At 41.4% G+C, this 23,467-nt stretch overlaps 1 protein-coding gene across 4 annotated transcripts in view; it reads left to right on the top strand.

The window, feature by feature from the left end:
- Positions 1-23,467, top strand: part of P4HA2 (prolyl 4-hydroxylase subunit alpha 2) — a 178,091-nt gene that overhangs the window by 112,134 nt on the left and 42,490 nt on the right. For 2 of the 4 annotated variants that reach the window (XM_073620678.1, XM_073620676.1), the window contains 4 exons: positions 1,593-1,663; positions 6,013-6,112; positions 7,507-7,560; positions 12,668-12,733. In XM_073620678.1, the coding sequence (XP_073476779.1) occupies positions 1,593-1,663; positions 6,013-6,112; positions 7,507-7,560; positions 12,668-12,733 (291 nt within the window). Of the gene's footprint in view, positions 1-1,592; positions 1,664-6,012; positions 6,113-7,506; positions 7,561-12,538; positions 12,599-12,667; positions 12,734-23,467 lie in introns of all 4 variants that reach the window. The other 2 variants (XM_073620679.1, XM_073620677.1) reach the window with 2 other exon arrangements.

The following is a 23,467-nucleotide window of genomic DNA, read 5'->3' as shown; positions in this document are numbered from 1 at the left end:
CTGAGCTATAGGGATCAGTAAAGATCTAGGATTATAAATGTTGCCATGATGAAAGTTACTGTAAGTGAATGTAATTTATACACTTTCTAACTGAAAGTGGATATTTTTTTCCCACGTGGGCCATACCAAGAATGCCTGTGTTACAGTCTGCATTACTGCTCATGTGTGTGTACTATTTATATGGTTCCCATTGCGATTCTTCGATGCACTACATAAATTATACCAGCTAACACGCTGTTTACCACACAAGTATGTACTTGCTATTATGTCTGGTGGTTACTGGAATATTATAGCTTATGTATTTATAACCTGCACATTGGATTTAGTCGCTTTCCATAGGTCAGCAAGGCAATCTTAAATGAACAGATTTCAGTTAATATACAAGACCGCTGAATCTGTAAATTACATATATGAAGCGTTGAGAAAGGGTTTGGCTGGGATTGCATGCCACAAAGGGTACCTCTTATTCATATGTTGCTTTCTGCAGCACAAAATGATGGCTTTGCCAAGAAGCCCCAGTGTGTATTTATTTACCATGGTAACCAGTATGCTTGATAAAAACCTTGTGTGTGATTACTGGTTAGTACCAAACTAAAATGGCACTAACCTCTGTTTCCTGAGCTCTAAAAAAAAGTTCTCGGTTGAGTTTGATTCTGTTGCTTGTGGTGTTGGCATTTTAAATCATTATTTATATTGCAGCATTTTAAAATATACCGTTCATTCTATTTTGCTGCTTTTGGCTTTAAAGCTTTCTGAATCTCAAACCTGAATAAAGTATAAGAAAATAAGTTCTGACCTTTCTCTGGCTTTCATTTGCTGCATGTTAGTTTCTCGTCTGAGACTCAGAATTATTAATTCAGATACAGCCAGGCAACTAGCATTCTCAGGAAACAAGCAATTGCAGCCATTATAATGGGACTGTAGTCAGAACTTTATATAACATACAAAACCTTTTTAGTAAATAATAAACAGACGCTCTATAAACCTTTTGGATTTGAAATGGCTGTGACCCTTTTATTGGTATTTATTTAAAACAACTTCAATATACCAATTTTATATAAGGTAACCCATATAAATTACACCACATACACTTTAAAACAACCTTTTGACTCAGCCATAACAGCTCGAGTCATACCAACACATGTTCACATATATTTATATATACACGTATATATAAACTGTGCCCTTTCTGAGAGAAAGGGACTAACCACATAAATTGGGCTTGCGACAATGGGCGGGAGGGTGGGATGCGTCTTCTTGCTGATCTGTTAATTGTGCAGTTGAAAAATGCTTTATATAGGGACCTGCTCGTGCCACCAATAACATGTGACCCAAGTATCACCAATAAAAGCCAATTATTATATTTAAAACTGTCCTAACTGACTTATTTTACTTATATTGTCTGCCACGGTCCCATAGGTGGGCGGTGCATATTTCTTTACTCCTCTCCCTTCTATCATTGGTATATAATATACAGTATGTGCAGAAACCACCTTGTTTTTCTGGTCTAAGATTTCACTGAATCAAAGCATGCACATTTTTTTTTTTTTTTATTCATTAACCCTTTATTTGGTATGATTTCTTCTCTACAGTTAGCAAGAGCAACTGTGCGGGACCCGAAAACTGGAGTTCTCACCACAGCCAGTTATAGAGTTTCGAAAAGGTAGAATAACACACACATAATTTTAAAAATACATTTTGTTTTATTTTTCCTGAGGGTATAGACATTGTTCTTTATTTTACAAAGGCCAGAACACAAATGGAGGAGCAAATGTTTATAATCTGCCTAATACAAATTAAATTGTAACTAAGCCACCCCCGTATTTTAATGTCTAGAATATCATACCTGGACTGTGGTAGCCATAGCATCACCTGTGATGCTCTTTTTTTCAGGTGATTGATGTTGGCTGTGATAACTCTGCTTTAGAAAGGCAGTTAAACTAGATTTCAATTTTCTTATCAGCATTGCAACACACAGGGGTTGATTTACTAAAACTGGAGTGCAGTATCTGGTGCAGCTCTGCATAGAAACCAATCAGCTTCCAGGTTTTATTGTCAAAGCTTAATTGAGCAAGCTGTTTGGCTACCATGCAAAGCTGCACCAGATTTTGCACTCTACAGTTTTAGTAACTCAACCCCACAATCAGAGTAATTCAAAACAGCCCTAATGACACTTTTCTGACAGTAGTTCCCTTAAAAAATACCAGTTCTTAATTCAGGCAAGCATTTGTGTCAGTAACATTACTGACACATGGCAAATTCGGGTATTTCTTACTACTGCCACGTTCACAAACTGTCAAAAATTCTGAAAGAATTCTTAACAGTTCCCTATTTGTGAAGCTCACAGTAATGAAGACCAGCTCTGTACGCCAGTACTTAAAGCAGGCTGTGCCAGTGCTGGGAAGCTGTCATGTATGTGACAGCTTCCTGTGCAGGGCTGTGTCTCCAGCCTCATTTACCTGTCTGCAGGGATATTCCTGGCCCGAAAGCTAAATGAAAACAAAGGGATTACCCATGAATGGGCAATGCTCATATTTGAGAAATAACTGGTTACTGAGTGTGCCGAGCCTGATGGGTAACTGAGTGACTAGTTCCTTATCAAGTCCACTTCACTTTTCATTGACAGCACACAGCAGTGGGTGGCTTCTAAAACCACGATTGGACTGAACAGCGTTTATAGATTCGCTCATTCCCATATACTGTCCATCAAAAGTGAAGTGCACCTGATGGGAAACTGTGAGAATAGTTCCCCATCAGGCTCCACACACCCCCAGTAGGTAACTCCTAAGACACCCTTTATGAATTCCCCCAAGTGTCTGAATAATATGCCAGATAACCCCTGTTGTCGTAATGTTGAAGCAAAGGGAATCATTTGGTACCGAAATAATTTAGAAGATGCGAAGGAGATGATTCTGTCTTGTGATCACAGTGCATGCTGACTTGGTGCACTGTGATGTAAAACTTTTCACCATGCTTATTTTAATATTTCATAACCTGGCATTATGAGCAATTAAGTATGCTGTTCCCTGGTGTAAAAAAATAAATATGTTAATCCTAAACATTTATTAATCCTAATAGGGGGAAAAAAAAACAAAAAACCCTCTAATGATCAATATGTCATAGCCATCAACTTAACATAAGAGCTAAACTTCTGAAAAAAGTTCAGACTAGAATGCGTTGAGGGCAACCTGCAATCCTGCATGTTTCCTGCACCACATTTAAATCGCACTGCCCTTTGCGATCTGCAGCAGGTGCCAGTACAATCTTAGCGGCACTCCAAACGCATGTCACAAATCCACTGTGTTTGCCTGCAGTGGATCACATGAAACAGACCGACCATGCAATCTGGTTTCAGTCCGATTCCAAAATTGATGCATGCATGACTGTTGTGATGCGGTGCGATTTGAATGAGCTGAAATCGTACTGCATGTGCATTGAACAGGAATACGGTGCGGATCCTGTGCAATTCATATGTGGTTCATAGTGTGAACCGAGGCTTGAAGGAGAAGTACAGCCAAAGCTCATTTTCAGCAGACAGCGGGCTGAAGCCTGCTGACATCACAGAGCCAGTCCGTGCTCGGGCAAGATTGCGACAATGAAGTCAGGATCTGCACACATGCCTGGACCGGCACCTCGCCTGCTCCCAGCCTCTCCACAGCCCAGCGCTCCAGTGAGTGTGGCGGGCAGAGCAGAGAGCTGCTGACTGACGGTCACCAGCTTTCTGCTCAAGGAGCCCTGAGAACTGAGCAATCAGGGGTGTGTGATCGCTTGGTTCTTGAAAGCCAGCCAAACACATAAATACATAGCTGGAACATGTAGACCTAAACTCTTGTACAGTAAAAAAAAAGAAAGTATCACTGTACCGGTTAGATCAGGCTTTCTCAACTTTTTTCAGTCAAGGCACCCTTTAAAATGATAAACATCCACACATGTAGGACACCCAACATTATTCTTACACATCAAATGCACCTTTGCACACTGGTACTAGTATTCCACTGTTTCTCCTCTTCAGTTTCTCTCCCTCACTTAGCTAACATGACCCCAGTGTTGAGGAAGAGGAGTGGGGGATGGACAAACAAGGAGCTCCAAACATGCTCCTTATTAACTGATGACCTCATCCGTTTTTAGGACACTGGCTGCTAGTTGTAATGCTGTACAGTAAAAAAACCTTTTGGCTTTGTTAACAAAAAAGCATTCCTGAGCCACTTGTAGGCTTGTGGAACGTTTTAGGCATTTTGCCAAGGTAGCCCTGAAGAACACAGAAGGTGCCCCAGGTTGAAAAAGGCTGGGTTAGATCATCAGTTTGCGGCTCCCAGTGTTAGAACAGCAGTGTTAAAAAAACAGCAAAGCATGATCGAATTTGCTCCATCAGGGGGAAAAATTCCTTCCAGATCCCCCAAGAGGTAATCAGATATTCCCTGGATCAACTTTACCAATAAATGTTCGTCTCCAATTATATTACGTATATTTAGGAAATAATCCAGGCCTTTTTTAAAGCAATCTACTGAGCTGGCCAGAACCCCCTCTTGAGAGAGTCTATTCCACATTTTCACAGTGAAGAAACCTTACAGTATTTGGAGTTTAAATCTCTTTTCCTCCAGACGTAAAGAGTGCCCCCTTGTCCTCTGTGATGACCTGAAAGTGCATAACTCTACATCAAGTTCACTATATGGACCCCTTATGTATTTATACATGTTGATCATATCCCCCTTAATCTCTTCTCCTCTTCTCAAGAGAGAAAACACCTAGGACAGCACAACCTCTAAATGGGGCTTTAAAGGGCATAGACAAGGGTGTGTGTGTATGTATGTATGTGTATATATGGAGAAAGTGCAGAGAAGGGCAACCAAACTGATAAGAAGCATGGAGGAACTCAGCTATGAGGAAAGATTAGAGGAACTGAATTTTATTCTCTCTTGAGAAGATACCTTAGGGGTCAACACGTTGCTGAAGGGGAATATGATGCCCACATCCCTGATAATTGGAAACACCTAGGACAGCACAACCTCTAAATGGGACATTAAAGGGCATAGACAAAGGTATATATAAAAATAAAAAAAGTTTATTGGATACACATTAAAATTAAACAAGAATGAATAAAAAGGAGTGAATGTGGTTCAAACAGAATGATACATTCTAAAAGAACAGGGATAATCATATACTTCTGTCCACAAATAGTCAAAGGGACAGAAGTCAAGGGTGACTCTCTATTTATGGACAGAAGTATATGGTTATCCCTGCTCTTTTAGAATGTATCATTCTGTTTGAACCACATTCACTCCTTTTTATTCATTCTTGTTTAATTTTAATGTGTATCCAATAAACTTTTTTTATTTTTATATATACCTTTGTCTATGCCCTTTAATGTCCCATTTAGAGGTTGTGCTGTCCTAGGTGTTTCCAATTATCAGGGATGTGGGCATCATATTCCCCTTCAGCAACGTGTTGACCCCTAAGGTATCTTCTCAAGAGAGAATAAATTCAGTTCCTCTAATCTTTCCTCATAGCTGAGCTCCTCCATGCTTCTTATCAGTTTGGTTGCCCTTCTCTGCACTTTCTCCAGTTCCCTGTTCTCCATAACAGAGTGGTGTGGTTCTGTAGTTCTCAGAGAACAATGTGATTGATCAGTCAGCAACGGCAGAGAGCATAAAAAATGTATTGGGTCACAAAATCGGGCAAGACCAGCATGTAATTTTAACTATTCAAACACATATAACAAAATGTTTATTTGGTGTATTTTATAAACAAAAAGAGATATAAGACCATATAAGAGAAGTTCATTGTTGGGGTTTATTCACCCTTTTACTGCTCAGTGGTGGTGAACATTACTGGATGGGAAAAAATGGTTTTTATTCTGAGTTTTTCTTTCATTTTCTTGTTCCTTCTGACCTCCTAAAAAGGTATAAGTTTCTCATTGTGCCTGTTGTTGAAACTATTAGTCACTTCCATCTAACCAATGGTTTAGTCCTCTACACTTGCAATGTTTTGTTAAGTGTGTTTGTTTCTGTACAGTGCTTGGTTGGAAGAGTATGAAGACCCAATTATTGCTCGTGTGAACCAGCGCATGCAGGCCATTACAGGGCTAACTGTTGACACTGCTGAACTGTTACAGGTAAAATCTGTTTGTTACTATGCAGTTACTATTAAGGCTCAGATGCATATACTACCACACATTCCCAGAGTTTCCATGTTATTATAAAACCTGTATAAATTTTCTCTGGTGAAGGTACAAGATAACTTACAGGGTATCTTGACTTTTGTGGGAAAACAATATTGTAAATAAAATAAAAAATGTGGCATTTACAATTGCCTACGCAAGCCATATTGTAATTTAATGTTATTAAATTTCAATCTGCAGCAGCTGTCATTTTTTATAACATTCAATGCAATATGGAAACCTGGGTGCATTCTGTGCACAGTTGGTATGCAGAACACCTCCAAAAATGTATTTTCCCGCCTGGGTAAAAAACTCTACACTAAGTTACAAGTCAGGTTTGTGGCATCCTCTGCAACAGAAATGTCAATTTTTTTTTTGTGTGAGATACTCCCAAAGGGATAATCACTTCTAAAGGGATGCAGACACTTTGACTTTTCTCATCATAACTCCTGAAAGTGCACCAGATGATTTATAATAAACCAGTCTCTCACATTTAGAACCATGACGTAAAAGACTCGATCTAAAAAGAGCTATTTCTTCAGAGCAGAAATGAGTAGCAATCTGCAATAGTTTGTTAAAATCCTTGCAATGTACATTAATTGCACAGTTGGGATTGTGTTCTTTTCAGCAAAAGTGGAGTTGCTGCTGTTATTATTATTATTATTATTATTCAGGATTTATATAGTGCCAAAAGTATGCACAGCACTTTACAATGTTAGGGCAGACAATACAGTTACAATACAATTCAATACAGGAGGAATCAGAGGGCCCTGCTCGTTTAACCATTACTTGTTTAGGAGCCTCAGGACTCTGACCCTGTTTCTGTACTCACTGTACAATACAATCTCCTGCGCTCAGGAGCTTAGTCCATGTGTAAGTAGTGTAGCCAACCCTTTGGATAGAATATGGAATGTCAAAGGTCTTGCTGCCCTCCTCAGAACAATGGATGTCCTTAGAGCTGAAACGTATAGAAAAACAGGGAGGGCGCACTGACCTTGTGCATTACCATAGATAACATTTATTTAAATAGTAAAAACAACATACTCACAAACGTATGTTTCTATCTGTAATCACTGTCCCTGTGGTGGTACCGCATTTCCAATAAAATTTGTAAGATAGTGGGGGGGGGGTTTCTTGTGTCCTCAGTGGGAATTCATTCCTTGATTTTGCTGTCCCGGTAACATTGCTTTTACCAGACAAGTAAGTTGAAGTTGGGGTATTACCCTGCAGGGTCCCCAAAAAAAAAATATCTAACATATGTTTTAGCTATTCCCTACTTTACTCAAAACTTAATGGTTCAGCTAGAGTTATGCTTTACATTTAGCTTGTATGTATATTGCCTCTTACAGGTTGCAAACTATGGTATGGGAGGTCAATATGAGCCACATTTTGATTTTTCAAGGGTAAGTGTATATTAGAATGTGTATAATGCATGGTGTTTAACCTTTCTATGGGTGGGGTGGTAGATGCTACCAATGTTTGTTTAAATAGCATATGTCCATATGTAAGAAGATGCACATATGCGATGATCTGTATAAAACAATCTTTGGAAACATGTTAAAATTTTTTTTGCATGCATTAATGAACTCTCTGGCAAGTGATTGCTTTTTTGGTAACCCATACCAAATGGTTGCTTGATTTTTATCAGGCCATGCTGGGTCATCCTTATTTACTTTAGTGGCTCATTATACAAGCTGCTGCTGTGCCTTAGTCACAAAAATTCTGACCATGGGTTCCATAATGGTATCTTATAACATACAGTGCATGCTATTATTAATAAGGCTGGTAAATTGCATACAGGTTTTTTACACATACTCGCTTTGTTCTCAACACAGGTGCATTGATTGCAGCCAATTAAATGGTGTTTGAGAAATTACTAATGCAGGCCATACATGGATCGAATTCTGAACAAATTTTCATTCGCAAATCAGAAAATTTGATTAGATGGTGCCACCATTGATTTCGAAGTTCAACCAACCAAGCCTTCAATTCTGTTGCTACAGAAAATAATTTTTTGTGGCAGGGAATGTTCTTTTCTTTCCAGGTCACATCTCATATACATTTAATTTTTGATTATATTTTTCGCATGTTTCTCCCATCATGGGTTAGGAATTAGTTTAGTTTTTCAAAAAATTTCCAACATACTTCACTCAAGTCCAATGGCAGCATGAAAATTGGCAGTTGCTGTGCCCCACTAATGGTGCGAGATTTGAATGAAAATTCTTAATTCCGATTATCTAAATAAAATTCTTTCGGAATTCGACCCATGTATGGCCGGGCTTTAGTCTGAATATAAATATCCAAGGTTCTGTAAATTTTGTGTATGTACACACTTTCTCCTGGCAGTCTTCTGGCATAACATGGGTAGAGAGAGAATGAGCCTTCAGCATCTATTTGTGGAGAGCCAATACTTTTATGCTCGCTTTTACATCTGGCTTTTTAGAAGTCCAGGTTTACCAGTTTAAAGCTTTCGATAGAGAACCATAGTCTGCTAACCCGCAACCTCCACCATATTTTTTTTTTTTTATTGGCAAGACATGCAACCCGGAAGAAAGAGAAAGGTATGTGCATGGACTATATTCACACCTGATCGTGGGTGGAATCGCCCCAATTTAGCCCTGCGATTTCAAATGGCTGCAAAACGTGGGACGCACTTGCAATGACATTACTTCTAATGGCACCCCAATGGCGCTGCAATCGTGCAAACAAAATTATGGGACGCGTGTCGCCCAAAAGAAGTTTCACAAGTTTTGCAGCCAGAATCACAGGGCAGAATTGCGGCAATTCCACCAGTGATCATGTGTGAAGGGAGCCTTAATAGAAAATATATACATCTTAAAATTAATAATAAAAAAAGTCACTTAAAAATAGATTGGCTTGTTCAACTCATTTGTTTTATACAGTATATTTCTTCAGCTCACTCCTGCCACCTTTTTTATATTGTAACTGGTGAGTTTCCAAGCCTCATTTCCTCAGCATCATTCTGTTTTAATTTAAAGGCAGCAGTTTGCTTTTTTTTTTTTACATTTTTTTTTTTTACATTTTTTTTTTTTAAACACAGCATATTTCAAAATTTTTTAAGTAGTTGCCATTTTTATTTATGAATTGATATTACAAACCAAAATGGTACAAAAATGACATATAAATAAAGTAGATCCTTATAATAACAGTAATACACTGTACATAAAAAAAAAAAAAAAAGTTTAAAAAGCTTGTCTTACAAATGTTTGTCTATAATTTTGCATCTCATGTCTTATATTCATAGTGTTGCTGAGTTTAAAATATATTGCAAGCTGTGTAAAATTCATACATTTTATAGTAGTGACAAAGTATTTTTACATGAATATGTATTCATCTGCAACATCAAAGGGACTCTGTATCAGGACAAAATCCTAAACCATTCATACAGTGCAATCATTTTTGAGATTACCCTTCTTGTGCTGCAATTATGTCTTTGTGTCAAAATTTTAAACTTTTTGCTATTTATGGTGGTGGTGGGTGATGCAAGGTGCAATTTTGCTTTGCGCATAAAACTGTCTGGCTTTCTACAGTTGCTTATTTATTATTTTCTCAGGCCGCCTCCTAATATTAAGAAAATTACAATTTATTGGAAATGTTAATTTCCACTGAAATTTGTGTTTCCCGTATCCATGCTTTACTTAGGGAGGTCATTTACACATGTCATGCACAAAGTGACCAAACCTTCTTAAGCAAGCTTGCCTTTTTGTGCCCCTGTATATTTGTGAGCATATCTGCGTTTTCCTGTTTTATGTTTTATGTGTAGCTATACCTCAATGAAATGCATTAGTTCTATCCTCACCCATGGTTTTAGACCTCATTCACGCTTTTGTGACTTGTCATGCGACTTTGGACATCAAAGTTGCATGACAAGTTGTACTCCATGTTTTCCAATGATAGCCATCCATATATGTGTGACTTAGTCGTAGCTACGTCAAAGTAGTTCAAGCACTACTTTGGTCTGACTTTCATGCAACTTGAGGGCCATATACCTCAGTGTTAACCCTTAAAAGTTGCATGAAAGTCATCCCTAAATGTTTTACATGCAACAGTGGATCTGACTTTGCACAAGTCACATCCAAGTTGCACCCATTTCAAAGTTGCGCAACTTTGGAGTCGTACAAGTGTGAATGAAGCCTTACCTTAGCCTGGGTACTCCAACTGACTACATGTACAAAGTGCAGGGCTTTACAATACAGCAGAATGTCCAGCAAACCTATGCCTCCTTTCAGTTTGGGTAGAGTCTGATGCGATATCTCAATGCAGGGTTGTTTGTCTGCCCATAGAAATTCAGAAACAAGCAAAGATGCACAAAAGGACACACGGAGCACTATGGGGAGAGTTTGGATTAGGTATGGTCATCTTTTTGACAGCATTTGATCTGGAAAACCATGTTAGATTTAGGGACCTCCAGTTTTGCAGATCCACGCTCATTATGAAGATCAGTGGACAGAAATTGGATTCAAAAAGCAGAGCTGGGTCACGTGTGATCTGGAACCCCAGAAACTTGAGACTAGTGGTGGCCCAGGCAAATGGAAAAGAGTGCCTTAGCACGAAAACCCACTCTTACAGTAAAGACACTTTAAGTGCTTTTGATTTATTATAATTGATCTTATATTTAGATAAGTCGCCATATTGGTTAAATAGTGACATTAGATTCAGGAGAGTCAGCTTGGGGTTCAAAACTATAAAAAGGTCACCCGCATAGGCCATGACTTTATAATGGCCAGGTTTACTAATAAGGTCAGTAATGTACTAGGTTTGCCCTAATGGCACACAGTAAAGTTTCTAAAGTCAGAACAAAAATTAAGGGTGACAGAAGGCATCCCCGCCTTATGCCTTTGGATAATCCAAAAAGTTAGACCGTGTTTCATCAATCTGGACTACTGCCTGTGGGATGGAATGAAGGGCGGAGATCCAAGTTAGAATGTGGTTTCCCAAACCTACATACAGGAGTGTTGACCATATAGTATTCTTTCTTAAACATGAAAGTGTCTTCCAACTTACTATGCTAAGTAAAAATCCACTTAGGTTAGTCACCCGTCTCGATTCATAAAGAAAAGCAACAACGTTGCATTGTTTTGTAATTTTAACTAAATTTGATTTTAAAATCCTTCCTTACGCAGGGTATACACGTATTGAAATTCAGCTGGTTCAGGAGGACCCTACTGAATTTCTGTGTGTGTGTTTGTATATCCCTGTCTGTTCAACAGGTGGTGGTCTTTAGGCTGGCTTCTGTCAAACGGTCCTGCTAGAAAACCAGCATTCGATGGCAATAGCTGAAGTGCTGGTTTTTGCATTCTGACTTGAGGGTGTGGGAGTCTCCACTGTCAGAATATGATAGCGTGACAAGGGAGATTGCTGCATTCTCATCGCTTGTGTGGATGCGGGAATCTGTCCGTTTTTTTTTCGCTCAACCCACTAGTTGAACAAAAGAAGAATTCTCCATGTATACCCAGCAAGTCTTAACCTTTTTTATAACCGTTTGCTGGCTAGTGAGATGAAGCCATCCAGGTCTGGTTTAGGGCTACTGAGATCATTACATTAAAGCTTAAATCTGGCCTACACAAATGTTGCTTGAAAAGGCATGGGTGTTATCTTGGTGTACTTTTTTTTGGGGGGGGATCTCTGTAATACAACAGGAAATAACTCCTGCACCTTGCCTCTGTGCAGGAGCTTTCTCTTATTAAGACTGTGCTCTGCTGCTCTCACTTTATGCAGGGTGACTGTTCTTGCATCTGCCCCCTTGCCCCCTTCCCCCATAGTTTTCTGCAACAGCCTGTGGAAGGACCCACTGGATTCCATCCACAGTTCTGCTTTCTGCACAGGCACCAATACAATATTCCAGTAGGTAATATCTGTGACTGTAAAGGCATTAGCCTCATACAAAGTCCATTTTATGTCCTTTTGTGGCTATTGAAAAATATATTTCAATATACATTTTTGGGCCTGGAGTTCAGCTTTAAATTTTAAGCACTAGTATTATACCTCAAAGTTCAGTATCCATCTGATAATCACTGGCAACCATCATTTATCGATGCCCCTTGCTGTGGTGAATTGCTATAGTACACTTCTGTGCTGCTTAGCAGTGCTTAAACCAACACATGTGGCTAAAGGCTTTGCTTGCTTAAGAGTGTCATGTTTTTGTGTTATTTTCCTGCTTTTTCACAGGTGTAATCTCACAAATTTGTGTTGATGTACCTCCACTGTCTTTTTGTCTCTCTTATAGCTGGATATTTTATGCAAAGTACAATTGCATTTTTCTAAATCCGTAATTTTAATAAATGTTGTATATTCATATATATATATATATATATATTTTATATATTTCTGAATTCGGGTAAAAGTTATTATCTGTTGCAGCGTCCCTTTGACCCCAATCTCAAATCGGAAGGAAATAGGCTTGCAACATATCTTAATTATGTAAGTACCTTGGTAAATGTTTCATGATTCTTTCAGGTCTGCAGTTTATTTTCATGTTTAATTTTGTAGAAAGAGGAACCTGATGTATTCAAGCGTTTAGGGACTGGCAATCGTGTGGCAACCTTTTTAAACTACGTAAGTATAGTATCTCCAGTAGGACAGAACTGTTAAGCATGGAAAAAATTGGACTGCGAAAGAGATGAACATCATGGTTGCCATAATGCTAAATTCACAAAAGATGGTAAAATATGTAAATCATAAAACAGCTCTGTTTGAACTAATGAGGGAGTTTTGAAATATGTAGTTTAAGATTGTTATCATAAATGGGTTGTGTAATAGGCTATCAGTATAGAATATTACCATGTATGGTGTGCATGTACTTACCATTACTGTATCACAGATATGCAAGTTCTTTTTAATATACACGTGATGACCTAAAGTAAAAACATTACATGTATAAATATACATTTTTAAACATCCATCAAAAAAAAGTGACCTGGAGAACAGAAAAAATACTTGCAAACGTGCTTCAGGAATCTCTTAGCTGTGCAGAATTGATCCTTTCTAAGGCTAGGTTCACATTGATGTGATTTGGCATGCAATTTGACATGTCAAATCGCATTCAAATACATAAAGTGCAGCGCTAGAAACATCCAACGTGTATTACGTATACGTGTGAGAAATGTGTGATATGATCAATATGTAAATGGTGTGCTACAAAACATGTAGGAAATATGGATAAAACAACATACAAATGTGAAAAAAACAGCAATAAATAATCAAAGTGTCTGTAGTGAAATATGGAACAGCAAAAAGTGGAAGTCCATATATTGAAAGGTAAAAGGGTATCTTCTCCAAGAGGGGAGCACCGGTAGACACTGGAAGGCGTGTGGATACTCAAATGGAAAGGAGACAGCAGATGCCAAAGCAAACAGATGTTGAATGGAAATAAATGGATACCCTTACCAGATCCGTAGGATGCAAATACCTTATAGCAATGCGTCAAATAGGCATGGGGATAAACTCCCGTGATGTCAAGCCGGGCGGTGTCCCGTGGGCCATGAGCACCGGTGGAAGGTGGTAGTTGCAGACTGAAGTTGGACAACTGCCGCACACGTTCTCTGATTGTAGAGCGGAATGATCCAGAGGGGCGATTCAATATGGAACCATGGAGAAAGGAAAAAGGAAGCTCCACATTGTATAGGTCAAAAATGGGATATATTGAATAAACGCCATACACGATTAAAAGTGATCACAAATAGGATAAAAAAAAATGGCAATGTGGGAAGCTGAAAATGCTATCCCTACGCGTTTCAACTAAACAGTCTTCAACAGGGGCATAAAGCAGCCTCCCCACATGCTCTTATTTATAGACTGTACAGAAACTTTAAAATTGGCCAGATCCGCCCCCAACATGGCGGAACCGGAAGTGGAAACTCAGTGAGTACATAAAAACCTATATGCCACATACATAGTCATAACCCCACAGCATGAGAGCTAAAATCAGTGTGACAGACAATAATAACCACTAATGGCATAATGAAAGACAGTTGGAAGCCTCAGGGAACTATAAAATGACTGCATCTCCCGAGCGGCTTGCGTTCCAAGCCTCATATGCCTAAAGGAAGGAGGAGATGTCAGGAAATCACCAATGGGCTGCTGGTGTCTCATCGGCTCGCCCACAGGAGGCCTGCGTTCCAAGCCTCCTGTGCGTAAATGCCGACATCATCATGGCCTCACACGTGGATGTTCACACCTACTGTGAATGATATTGCACCTTTTGGTAGATTACCACTAGTTTTATCCACCCCCCGGTTTTGTTGTGTCTTCCCCTTTATGACAGCACTGTGGCGTTGCCTTGCACTTACCAGGGAGGCTTGGGCGCATGTTACTCTGCTGTCCCTATAGAGGTTTTCTGGTGGTACAGATATTTTACATTTCAGGTACTATGTTAATGTATTTTATTTAATTTTTCATGTTATTTTTTCATAATTTCTCAAGTCATCTTCCAGGACGGCACACCTGAGAGATGAGAGGCTCCTCCCCACAGGAAACACAATCAATCAACAGCTGTTTTAAGTCCACACCCTACCCCTTGATCCTCAGTTTTTGATTGTGTTTCTCCCTACACGGCGAAACTATTTTTTTTCCAAATGACCGAAGCCTGGGGCTGGTGGTCTCCCCCTGGGAAGCCTCTGGGTCTGGCAGGGTATATTTATCCTTCCTGGGGGGTTCCCCTATCCTTTCTTCAGGGGGGGGGGGCAGCAGAAACTGGGAAAGCCCCCCTGAGAGCTGAAGGCCCCTGGGTACAGTGGTGTACCCAGAACTTCAGGGGCCTTTATCCTGTCTCCCCCCTTACCTGTCTGGACGTCCGTTCAGACGGGGGTGCTGGCCATTGGTTCTTTCCAGGGGGATCGTATCCCCTGACTCCTGGGTCCCTGGTAGCTCGCGTGGGCTGCTGGGGAGGGCACCGCCTGAACGACCTGCGTTCTTACCCAGAAGGGAAGGCTGAGAGTCAGCAGGAGCCCACATCCTCCTTTCAAGGAGGCACCAATTCACTATGGTGAATGTCTGCCTAAACCACCTCAGATGGGAATGAGGAACGTACGGCATTGCCCCCCCCCCCCCCCATGTGTATATACTGACTGGACAGTGCAGGACACAGCCTAACCTTGCAGCTCCCTAAGGGGACAGCAGTTGTGGGGGGGGGGGCACTTTGGTGGCTATCCTCCTTGCGTGTGGACCATAAGGATGGAAAAGCAAGCCTGGTGGCTGTGGCAAAAGGGGAAGACGACAACGGTGAGTCAAAAATCCCCAATCCCAGCCAGATGGTTTCTGGGCATTTGAGATAATCTCCCCTGGGGTCTGGATTCAAATAGCCCAGAAGCTTTTGCTAAAGACACAAGCCACAGCTCCCTCTTACATCAGAGATGCTGTATGGTGGACAAGTGGTGCAGAGGAGCGAGTGTGCCTAAACCACCTCAGATGGGAAAGAGGTAGGTAAGGCATTTTTTCCCCTTCCACCTGTGTTTACTGAGTGGTGCAGTGCAGGACCTGGGGTCTCCATAACAAAATAGCCCAGAAGCTACTGCTAAAAACCACCAGCCACAGCTTCCTCTTATAGCAGAGACACTGTGGTTATCACAACAGTAGGTTGCCAGCCTCTCCCTACATACCCGGTTGTGGTACATTAGTAGGGGTGAATACAGCAAAGAGGGTGACCTGGTAGAACAAAGAGTTCCTTACTGGCCAGGTATACCACTGAACAAGTTATTAATGGTGCAATGGTTGAAGGATTCAGGAATAAGCTCCCTTGCTCAGCAGGTGCACTAGGTTATCTGGCCCTATTAGCCCAGCTGCTAGGAATCTGCTTAAAGTTGCTCCAAGATGCTTAAAAGCTGACCTAACTTTCAATAATGTGGCAGGGACCAAGCTTTTGTGGGGCACAGTAGGGGTTCCCTTGTGACAGATCCTCCTTTTGGGGGTTGCTTGCTATGGGTAACTTTTCATAAGCTCCAACCTCCCACTCCACTCTTACATTGTGGTTATATTTTAATGCAGGGGGTAAGAAAAACCTTTTTGTTGGTTTGGGCTACAGTCCACTCAGTGACAGATCTAAAAACCATTTACCATAAATCGTTTTCCTATATCCTTTGATTAAGGATTTTCTGTGCAAACATATGCAAGAGCTAGATGGCTATATGATTGCTTCTTTAAAGGGCTGCAGGTGGCTATTTACCTCCAGGCTAAATTGGTAACCACCCTTTTTAGAGGTCTTATATTGGTCTCTAGGGCTGGGCTCATTGAGACTTTAGTTACTGATCAGCCCCGCCCGTGTATGAGCTGGCTAGCGTTTGCTCAATCTACGGAGGTAAGGTAGGACAGCAGCTACTATAGTAAGGTGTCCAACCATTTTAAGATTGGTTCCTTCACTGGTGGTGAAGGATTAGTATCTACAGCCCAGGCTATGCCTATGAAATAAATTGCCCCTGTTTGGTTATTTCATAAAGGGATACACCATGACTCCTTCTTGGCTGCTCACCAGTAGACCTCAGTAGTGAAGGTTTGTCCTTGCTGGGGTGTTTGGTGGCACAACTAAAGTACACATTGAAATTTGTGACATCTCTGCTGAAGCTTGTTGGGTGTCCTTTATAGCCTAAAGGTACTGCTTTGTTTGGCTACAGATCAGAAAATACAACAGGGAAAGTGGTCTGTACTTTCTGGTTTTGTGCCGCACGCCAGAAACGCACATCATTGAGTCTGGTGATGACATTTTCTGCTCATAATTGTTATATTGCTGCACATCAGACCTACACAAGATTGAGGTCTGTCTGTGGGGTTTTGTGTCCTGTATTACTGCCTTATTGGTTGCTTATCAGAAAGGCAGCAGGAAAGATTGATGGTCCTGATTTGTCGGGCTCCATAACAGAAGTACAAATTGAACCTGTGCCAGGGGTAGTACATATACTGCCTTTGGTAATCGGTACAGCACCATAAGGTGGCGTCGTGCTGATTCAGACAGTGCTGTTAACGGCAATAGCCGATTTTAGACATGCGATTTGACATGTGAGTCGCATGCCAAATCGCTTTAATATGGATGTGCTATCTCTATTCAGAATTGTTAGATTGTTGCACATCAGCGATATACAAGATTGAGGTCTGTCTGTGGGTCCTGTATTACTGACTTATTGGTTGCTTATCAAAAAGGTAGCAGTGAAGATGGATGGTCCTGATTTTGTTGGAAAATACAAATTGAACCTGTGCCATGGGTAGTACACATACTGCCATTGGTAATCGGTGCAGCACCACAAGGTGACGTCGTGCTGATTCAGACAGCGCTATTAACGGCAATGGCTGCCGATTTTAGGCATGCGATTTTGACATGTTGAGTCACATGCCAAATCACTTGAATATGGATGTGCTATCTCTATTCAAGATTGTTGTTGCACATCAGACACATACAAGATTGAAGGTTGTCTGTCCTTTTATGTCTTTCATTTACTGCCTTATTGGCTGCATATCAGAAAGGACACAACAGTGAAGGTTGTTTGTCTTTTTCTGATTTGTTTTTGCTGCTCAGCAGGGAGATACGTTGAGGGTGATGACATCTCTGCTCAGTATTGGTATATGCTACACATCAGACATACACAAAGATTGAACATTGTTTGTGTCCTGTAGGTCCTTTATTTACTGCCTTATCGTCCGTATATCAGAAAGGCACAGCAGTAAGTGGTGTTTCTCATTGATCTTCCTTGCTGTTTCTTAGGTATACACAGTAGGGGGTTGTTGGCTGCACTCCTCCAGGGAGCCACAGCATGGGGACCCCTTGTTTGTTCGACCTGAAAACTGATTTTCCTGCGACCTGTGTAATCTTGAGGTCTGTGGTTCCGTAAGCAGGAGGGACTGCTGGAGACGCTGCGACCTGGAGTTGCACAGTCACGAATTGTACCCTTTGGAAGCCATAGTAAATGACTTCTCATGCGTCTTGCAGTCCCAAGTGGCAGGTTGGGTCGCACGGGTGTGGGAACCCTAAGCTTATCTGTCCCTTCTGGTTCAGGTTTTGCAACGCAGCAGGAATACTCATTGTGGAGTTATTGCCTTATTTTGCAGTAGACCAGAAAGATCGCAGCTGTAAAGGCTGTCTGTTGTTTCTTTGTTTTATGTTGCTGCACAGCAGAAGTACTCAACATTGAAGCTTGTTGGTGCTTTCTGTTTCATATTGCCTTACCTTAGGGCACTTCAGAAAAACACAATGCTGTAGGTTGCTTGTGTTCTTTCTCTGTTGGTTCTATGTAACTGCACTACAGAACTGCATAACAGGAAGGATTGTCTTATAACTGTACTTGGTGGTTCGTCATAAATACGCAACATAGAAGTTTGGGTCTTTCTGTCTTCTCTTTATAGCCTTGTTTTGCTGTACATCAGTAAAACACCACTGTAAAAGGGGGTTCCTGTCCTTTCTGTATTTACCAGTTATGACCTAGCTAGCTGCACTTCAGAAATGCGCAGCATTTAAGGTGTGTTTGTGTCTTAATGCTTACATATTGGCCGCACATCAGAAAACCAGACTGTGAGGTTCAGATTTGGGTCTCTTCCCATATTTGATATTTTGGTTTAGCTAGTCACACTTAGATACACAACATTGTTGTCTATGCTTGTGTCCTTTCTGTCTAAATCTATTGTGCTATGTCCACAATCTATGATTTTTTTTTTTATTTGTGATATTAATAATACATGTATCACCTTTTTGTATTTCAGCCTTCTCTTCCGTGGAAGGGCCAGGAGTTCTGGCTGCAGATGTCACATGTCAGAAAGCCTCGACCCCTTACATTCCGGGATGCCAGAGCCATTTCCTAGGGTTGAAGCCCAGTAGAGTTATGGGTCACTGGAGGAAGGCGATAATGAATCGCCCTGTTTAATAAGAACTTAGGAAGTTCGGTTCAGAGGAGTTTTATGGCCTGAAGATGAAGTATAAAGATGTATAACCGACCAAATAGGTTACAGCTCGGTGCATGGCCTTCATTTTGCCCTTCTAGCAAAACTAGATGTAGCAATATGAGTGTTCTTCTCCTGCTATAGATGTTAATCTCCTGAGTAGGCTCTCAGACGTAAGTAAAACTATAGATTGGGCATGCCTTAAACCCAGGGATTAAGTTTTTGTTAATCTATTTCCCTTAAGTAGGTTTCCCTTCAGTCTTTGCTGACGTAAAGATAAAAATGAACAAAAAGGGGTTGTCTGTCAGGGGCCCCCCTTTTTTGGCAGTTTTATTTCCCTGGACAGGGTTGTGTTAAGACAGGCCCCCTTATGGATCAATGTAGTGTCCTTGTCTTACAACACAGGTCTCCGATTAATCTTTTTAGTGGTTCTAAACAGCACCTATAGGCAGAATAGGCCATTGTTGGATGTGTGACAGGCAACATTGATAACCTACAAGTTTAACATGTTTTCTGATTCCATCTTTAAGAGCCCACTCCACCTAGATCCTGCATCCGAAACAGAGAAGCCAGGGACACCGGTGGAGTAGACCGGCAGATCAGCCGCATGATCCAGCTAAGATACCTTCATCAAGCATATGGAGTAAAGGTAAAGCTTACTGCAGAACCGAGGTTCGCCAAGACGGTCTTGCAGTGGTCCCACCCTAAGGTAGGCCTGAGGTACTTGATTATCCTCTCAGGTGTGCCGTCCTGGAAGATGACTTGAGAAAAGTACTAGTTACTTACCGGTAACTGTCTTTCTGGGAAATCTTCCAGGACGGCAGGCCTACTACCCACCCGTTGGAGGAGGGAAAATTTTAGAACACTAGAAGGTGAGTGCCTATGAGGAATGATTTCCCTTGTGAAACAGGTTCAGGAGTTGCTTCTCTACAAACTGAGGATCAAGGGGAAGGGTGTGGACTTAAAACAGCTGTTGATTGATTGTGTTTCCTGTGGGGAGGAGCCTCTCATCTCTCAGGTGTGCCGTCCTGGAAGATTTCCCAGAAAGACAGTTACCGGTAAGTAACTAGTACTTTTTTCATGTTGTTGTATTTTGTTGTTACATGCCAGGATGGGGATTTCGTGACAGTCTGGTGTATCATTGCCCCCTATGTCCTGCGCTGTGTCTTTACATCAGCGCTGAACGCAGGGGGGCATGGTCTGGCCGTTTAACCCTGAGGGTGAGACCAATCGCTAGACGATTGGTAAGGTCACGAGGGCGCCTGGGCTGTATTGTCTTCACACACGAGGCTTGGTACGCAAGCCGCCTGTGTGGGAGTTGACCTAACACCAGCTGCCAATTGGTCATGGCATACGGCCCTCTCCTGGTGCGGCGATGACGTCGGCAATCTCGCTGGATTGTCTCTTCGGCACATACGAGGCTTGGAACGCAAGCCTCCTGTGGGTGTGTTGATGAGACACCAGCGTTTGGTCCCGACGCACCGTCTCCTCCTGGTGCTTAGATGACGTTGGCATTCACGCATAGGAGGCTTGGAACGCAGGCCTCCTGTGGGCGAGCCGATGAGACACCAGCAGCCTATTGGTGATTTCCTGACATCTCCTCCTTCCTTTAGGCATATGAGGCTTGGAACGCAAGCCGCTCGGGAGATGCAGTCATTTTATAGTTCCCTGAGGCTTCCGACTGTGTCTTTCATTATGCCATTAGTGGTTATTATTGTCTGTCACACTGATTTTAGCTCTCATGCTGTGGGGTTATGACTATGTATGTGGCATATAGGTTTTTATGTACTCACTGAGTTTCCACTTCCGGTTGCGCCATGTTGGGGGCGGATCTGGCCAATTTTAAAGTTTCTGTACAGTCTATAAATAAGAGCAATGTGGGGAGGCTGCTGTATGCCCCTGTTGAAGACTGTTTAGTAAAAACGCTTAGGGCTAGCATTTTCAGCTTCCCACATTGCCATTTTTTTATCCTATTTGTGATCACTTTTAATTGTGTATGGTGTTTATTCAATAAATCCCATTTTTGACCTACACCATGTGGAGCTTCCTTTTTCCTTTCTCCATGGTTCCATATTGAATCGCCCCTCCGGATCATTCCGCTCTACAATCGGAGAACGTGTGCGGCAGTTGTCCAACTTCAGTCTGCAACTACCACCTTCCACCGGTGCTCGTGGCCCACAGGACACCGTTCGACTTGACATCACGGGAGTTTATCCCCATGCCTATTTGAGGCATTGCTATATGGTATTAACATTCTACGGATCTGATAAGGGTATTCATTTATTTCCTTTCCATTTGAGTATCCACACGCCTTCCAGTGTCTACCGGTGCTCCCCTCTTGGAGAAGATACCCTTTTACCTTTCAATATATGGACTTCCACTTTTTGCTGTTCCATATTTCACTACAGACACTTTGATTATTTATTGCTGGTTTTCATTGCTGTTTTTTTCACATTTGTATGTTGTTTTATCCATATTTCCTACATGTGTTTTTTAGCACACCATTAACATATCGATTATATTACACATTTCTCACATGTATACGTAATACACGTTGGATGTTTCTAGTGCTACACTTTATGTATTTGAATTTTCAGTGGACTTAGTTTGTCTGTGTGTCAGCTGCTTTTGGTGTTTTATATATATTTTTTTGGGTTCAGCGCAGCATTTTGCCACTTTTCATGTCAAATCACATGCCAAATCAGCAGCAATTGCCAGCAATGGCAACGTCCGAATCGGTGCGATGCCACATTTGCGACGACGCACCAATTCCAAAAAGTAGTTTCTGTACTACTTTTGGTGACTTCGGGGTGTAATTTGTATAAACATCTGTGCAGGAACCTGCACAGATGTCTCTGAAATCGCCCCCGAAGTCGGACTGACATGCGGGAATGAATTGTACAAGCTCAGCTGAACTCACACGATTTCAATCCCGCTGTCAGTGTGAAACTGGGCTAAAGGCAAGAAAATAAATAAAATTATGACCAGGCAAAATGTTAGGCTTTTTTATTTAATCCTAGTATTATAAATGTGATATTTAGCAGCCAGTGAGAGGACTGCAATTACTATAGCTATGGCAAAAACCAATGTAGAGCAGGCATAATATTGTATATTAAAGGGGGACATTATAATATATACAGTGCATCTGAAAAGTATTCACAGTGCTTCACTTTTTCCACATTTTGTTATGTAACAGCCGTATTCCAAAATGGATTAAATTCCATTATTTTCCTCAAAATTCTACAAACAATACCCCATAATGACAACGTGAAAGGAGTTTGTTTGAATTCTTTGCAAATGTATTAGAAATAAAAAATTAAAAAAATCACATGTATGTAAATATTCATAGCCTTTGCTCGATACTTTGTTGACCAATTACAGCCTCAAGTCTTTTTGAGTATGATCCTACAAGCTTGGCACACCTATTTTTGGGCAGTTTTTCCGATTCTTCTTTGCAGGATCTCTCAAGCTCCATCAGGTTGAAAGGGGAGCATCGTTGCACAGCCATTTTCAGATCTCTCCAGAGATGTTCAATCGAGTTCAAGCATGGGCTCTGGCTTGGCCATCCACAGAGTTGTCCCATAGCCACTCCTTTTGTTATCTTGGTTGTGTGCTTAGGGTCACTGTTACATAGTTACATAGTCAGGTTGAAAAAAGACACAAGTCCATCTAGTTCAACCATAAAAATAAAATATCATAAAATCCCATATACTCAATCCTATACCCACAGTTGATCCAGAGGAAGGCGAAAAACCCCAGCAAAGCATGATCCAATTTGCTACAGCAAAATCGGAAGATGTTGGAATATGAACCTTCGCCCCAGTCAGAGGTCCAGAGCCCTCTAAAGCAGGTTTTCATCAAGGATGTCTCTGTACATTGCTGCATTAATCTTTCCCTAAATCCTGACTAGTCTCCTGGTTTCTACCGCTGAAAAACAACATGATGTGCCACTACCATGCTTCACTGTAGGGCTGATATTGGCCAGGTGACGAGCGGTGCCTGGTTTCCTCCAGACATGACGCTTGCTATTCAGGGCAAAGAGTTCAATCTCTGTTTCATCAGACCAGAGAATTTTGTTTCTCATGGTCTGAGTCTTTCAGGTACCTTTTTGGCAAACTCCAGGCGGGCTGTCATGTGCCTTTTACTGAGGAGGGGCTTCTGTCTGGACACTCTACCATTCAGGCCTGATTGGTGGAGTGCTGCAGAGATAGTTGTTCTTCTGGAAGGTTCTCCTCTCTCCACAGAGAAATGTTGGCGTTTTGTCAGAGTGAGTATCGGGTTCTTGGTCATCTCCCTGACTAAGGCCCTTCTCCCTCGATCAGTTTGGCCGGGCGGCCAGCTCTAGGAAGAGTCCTGGTGGTTCCAAACTTCATCCATTTACGGATGATGGAGGCCACTGTGCTCGTTGGGACCTTCAATGCTGCAGAAATTTTT

Source organism: Aquarana catesbeiana, linkage group LG03 (genome assembly GCF_042186555.1).
Source record: "Aquarana catesbeiana isolate 2022-GZ linkage group LG03, ASM4218655v1, whole genome shotgun sequence".
NCBI classification, from domain to species: Eukaryota; Metazoa; Chordata; class Amphibia; order Anura; family Ranidae; genus Aquarana; species Aquarana catesbeiana.
Note: the sequence above shows the minus strand (reverse complement) of the source record. Positions and strands in the feature narration are given on the sequence as shown.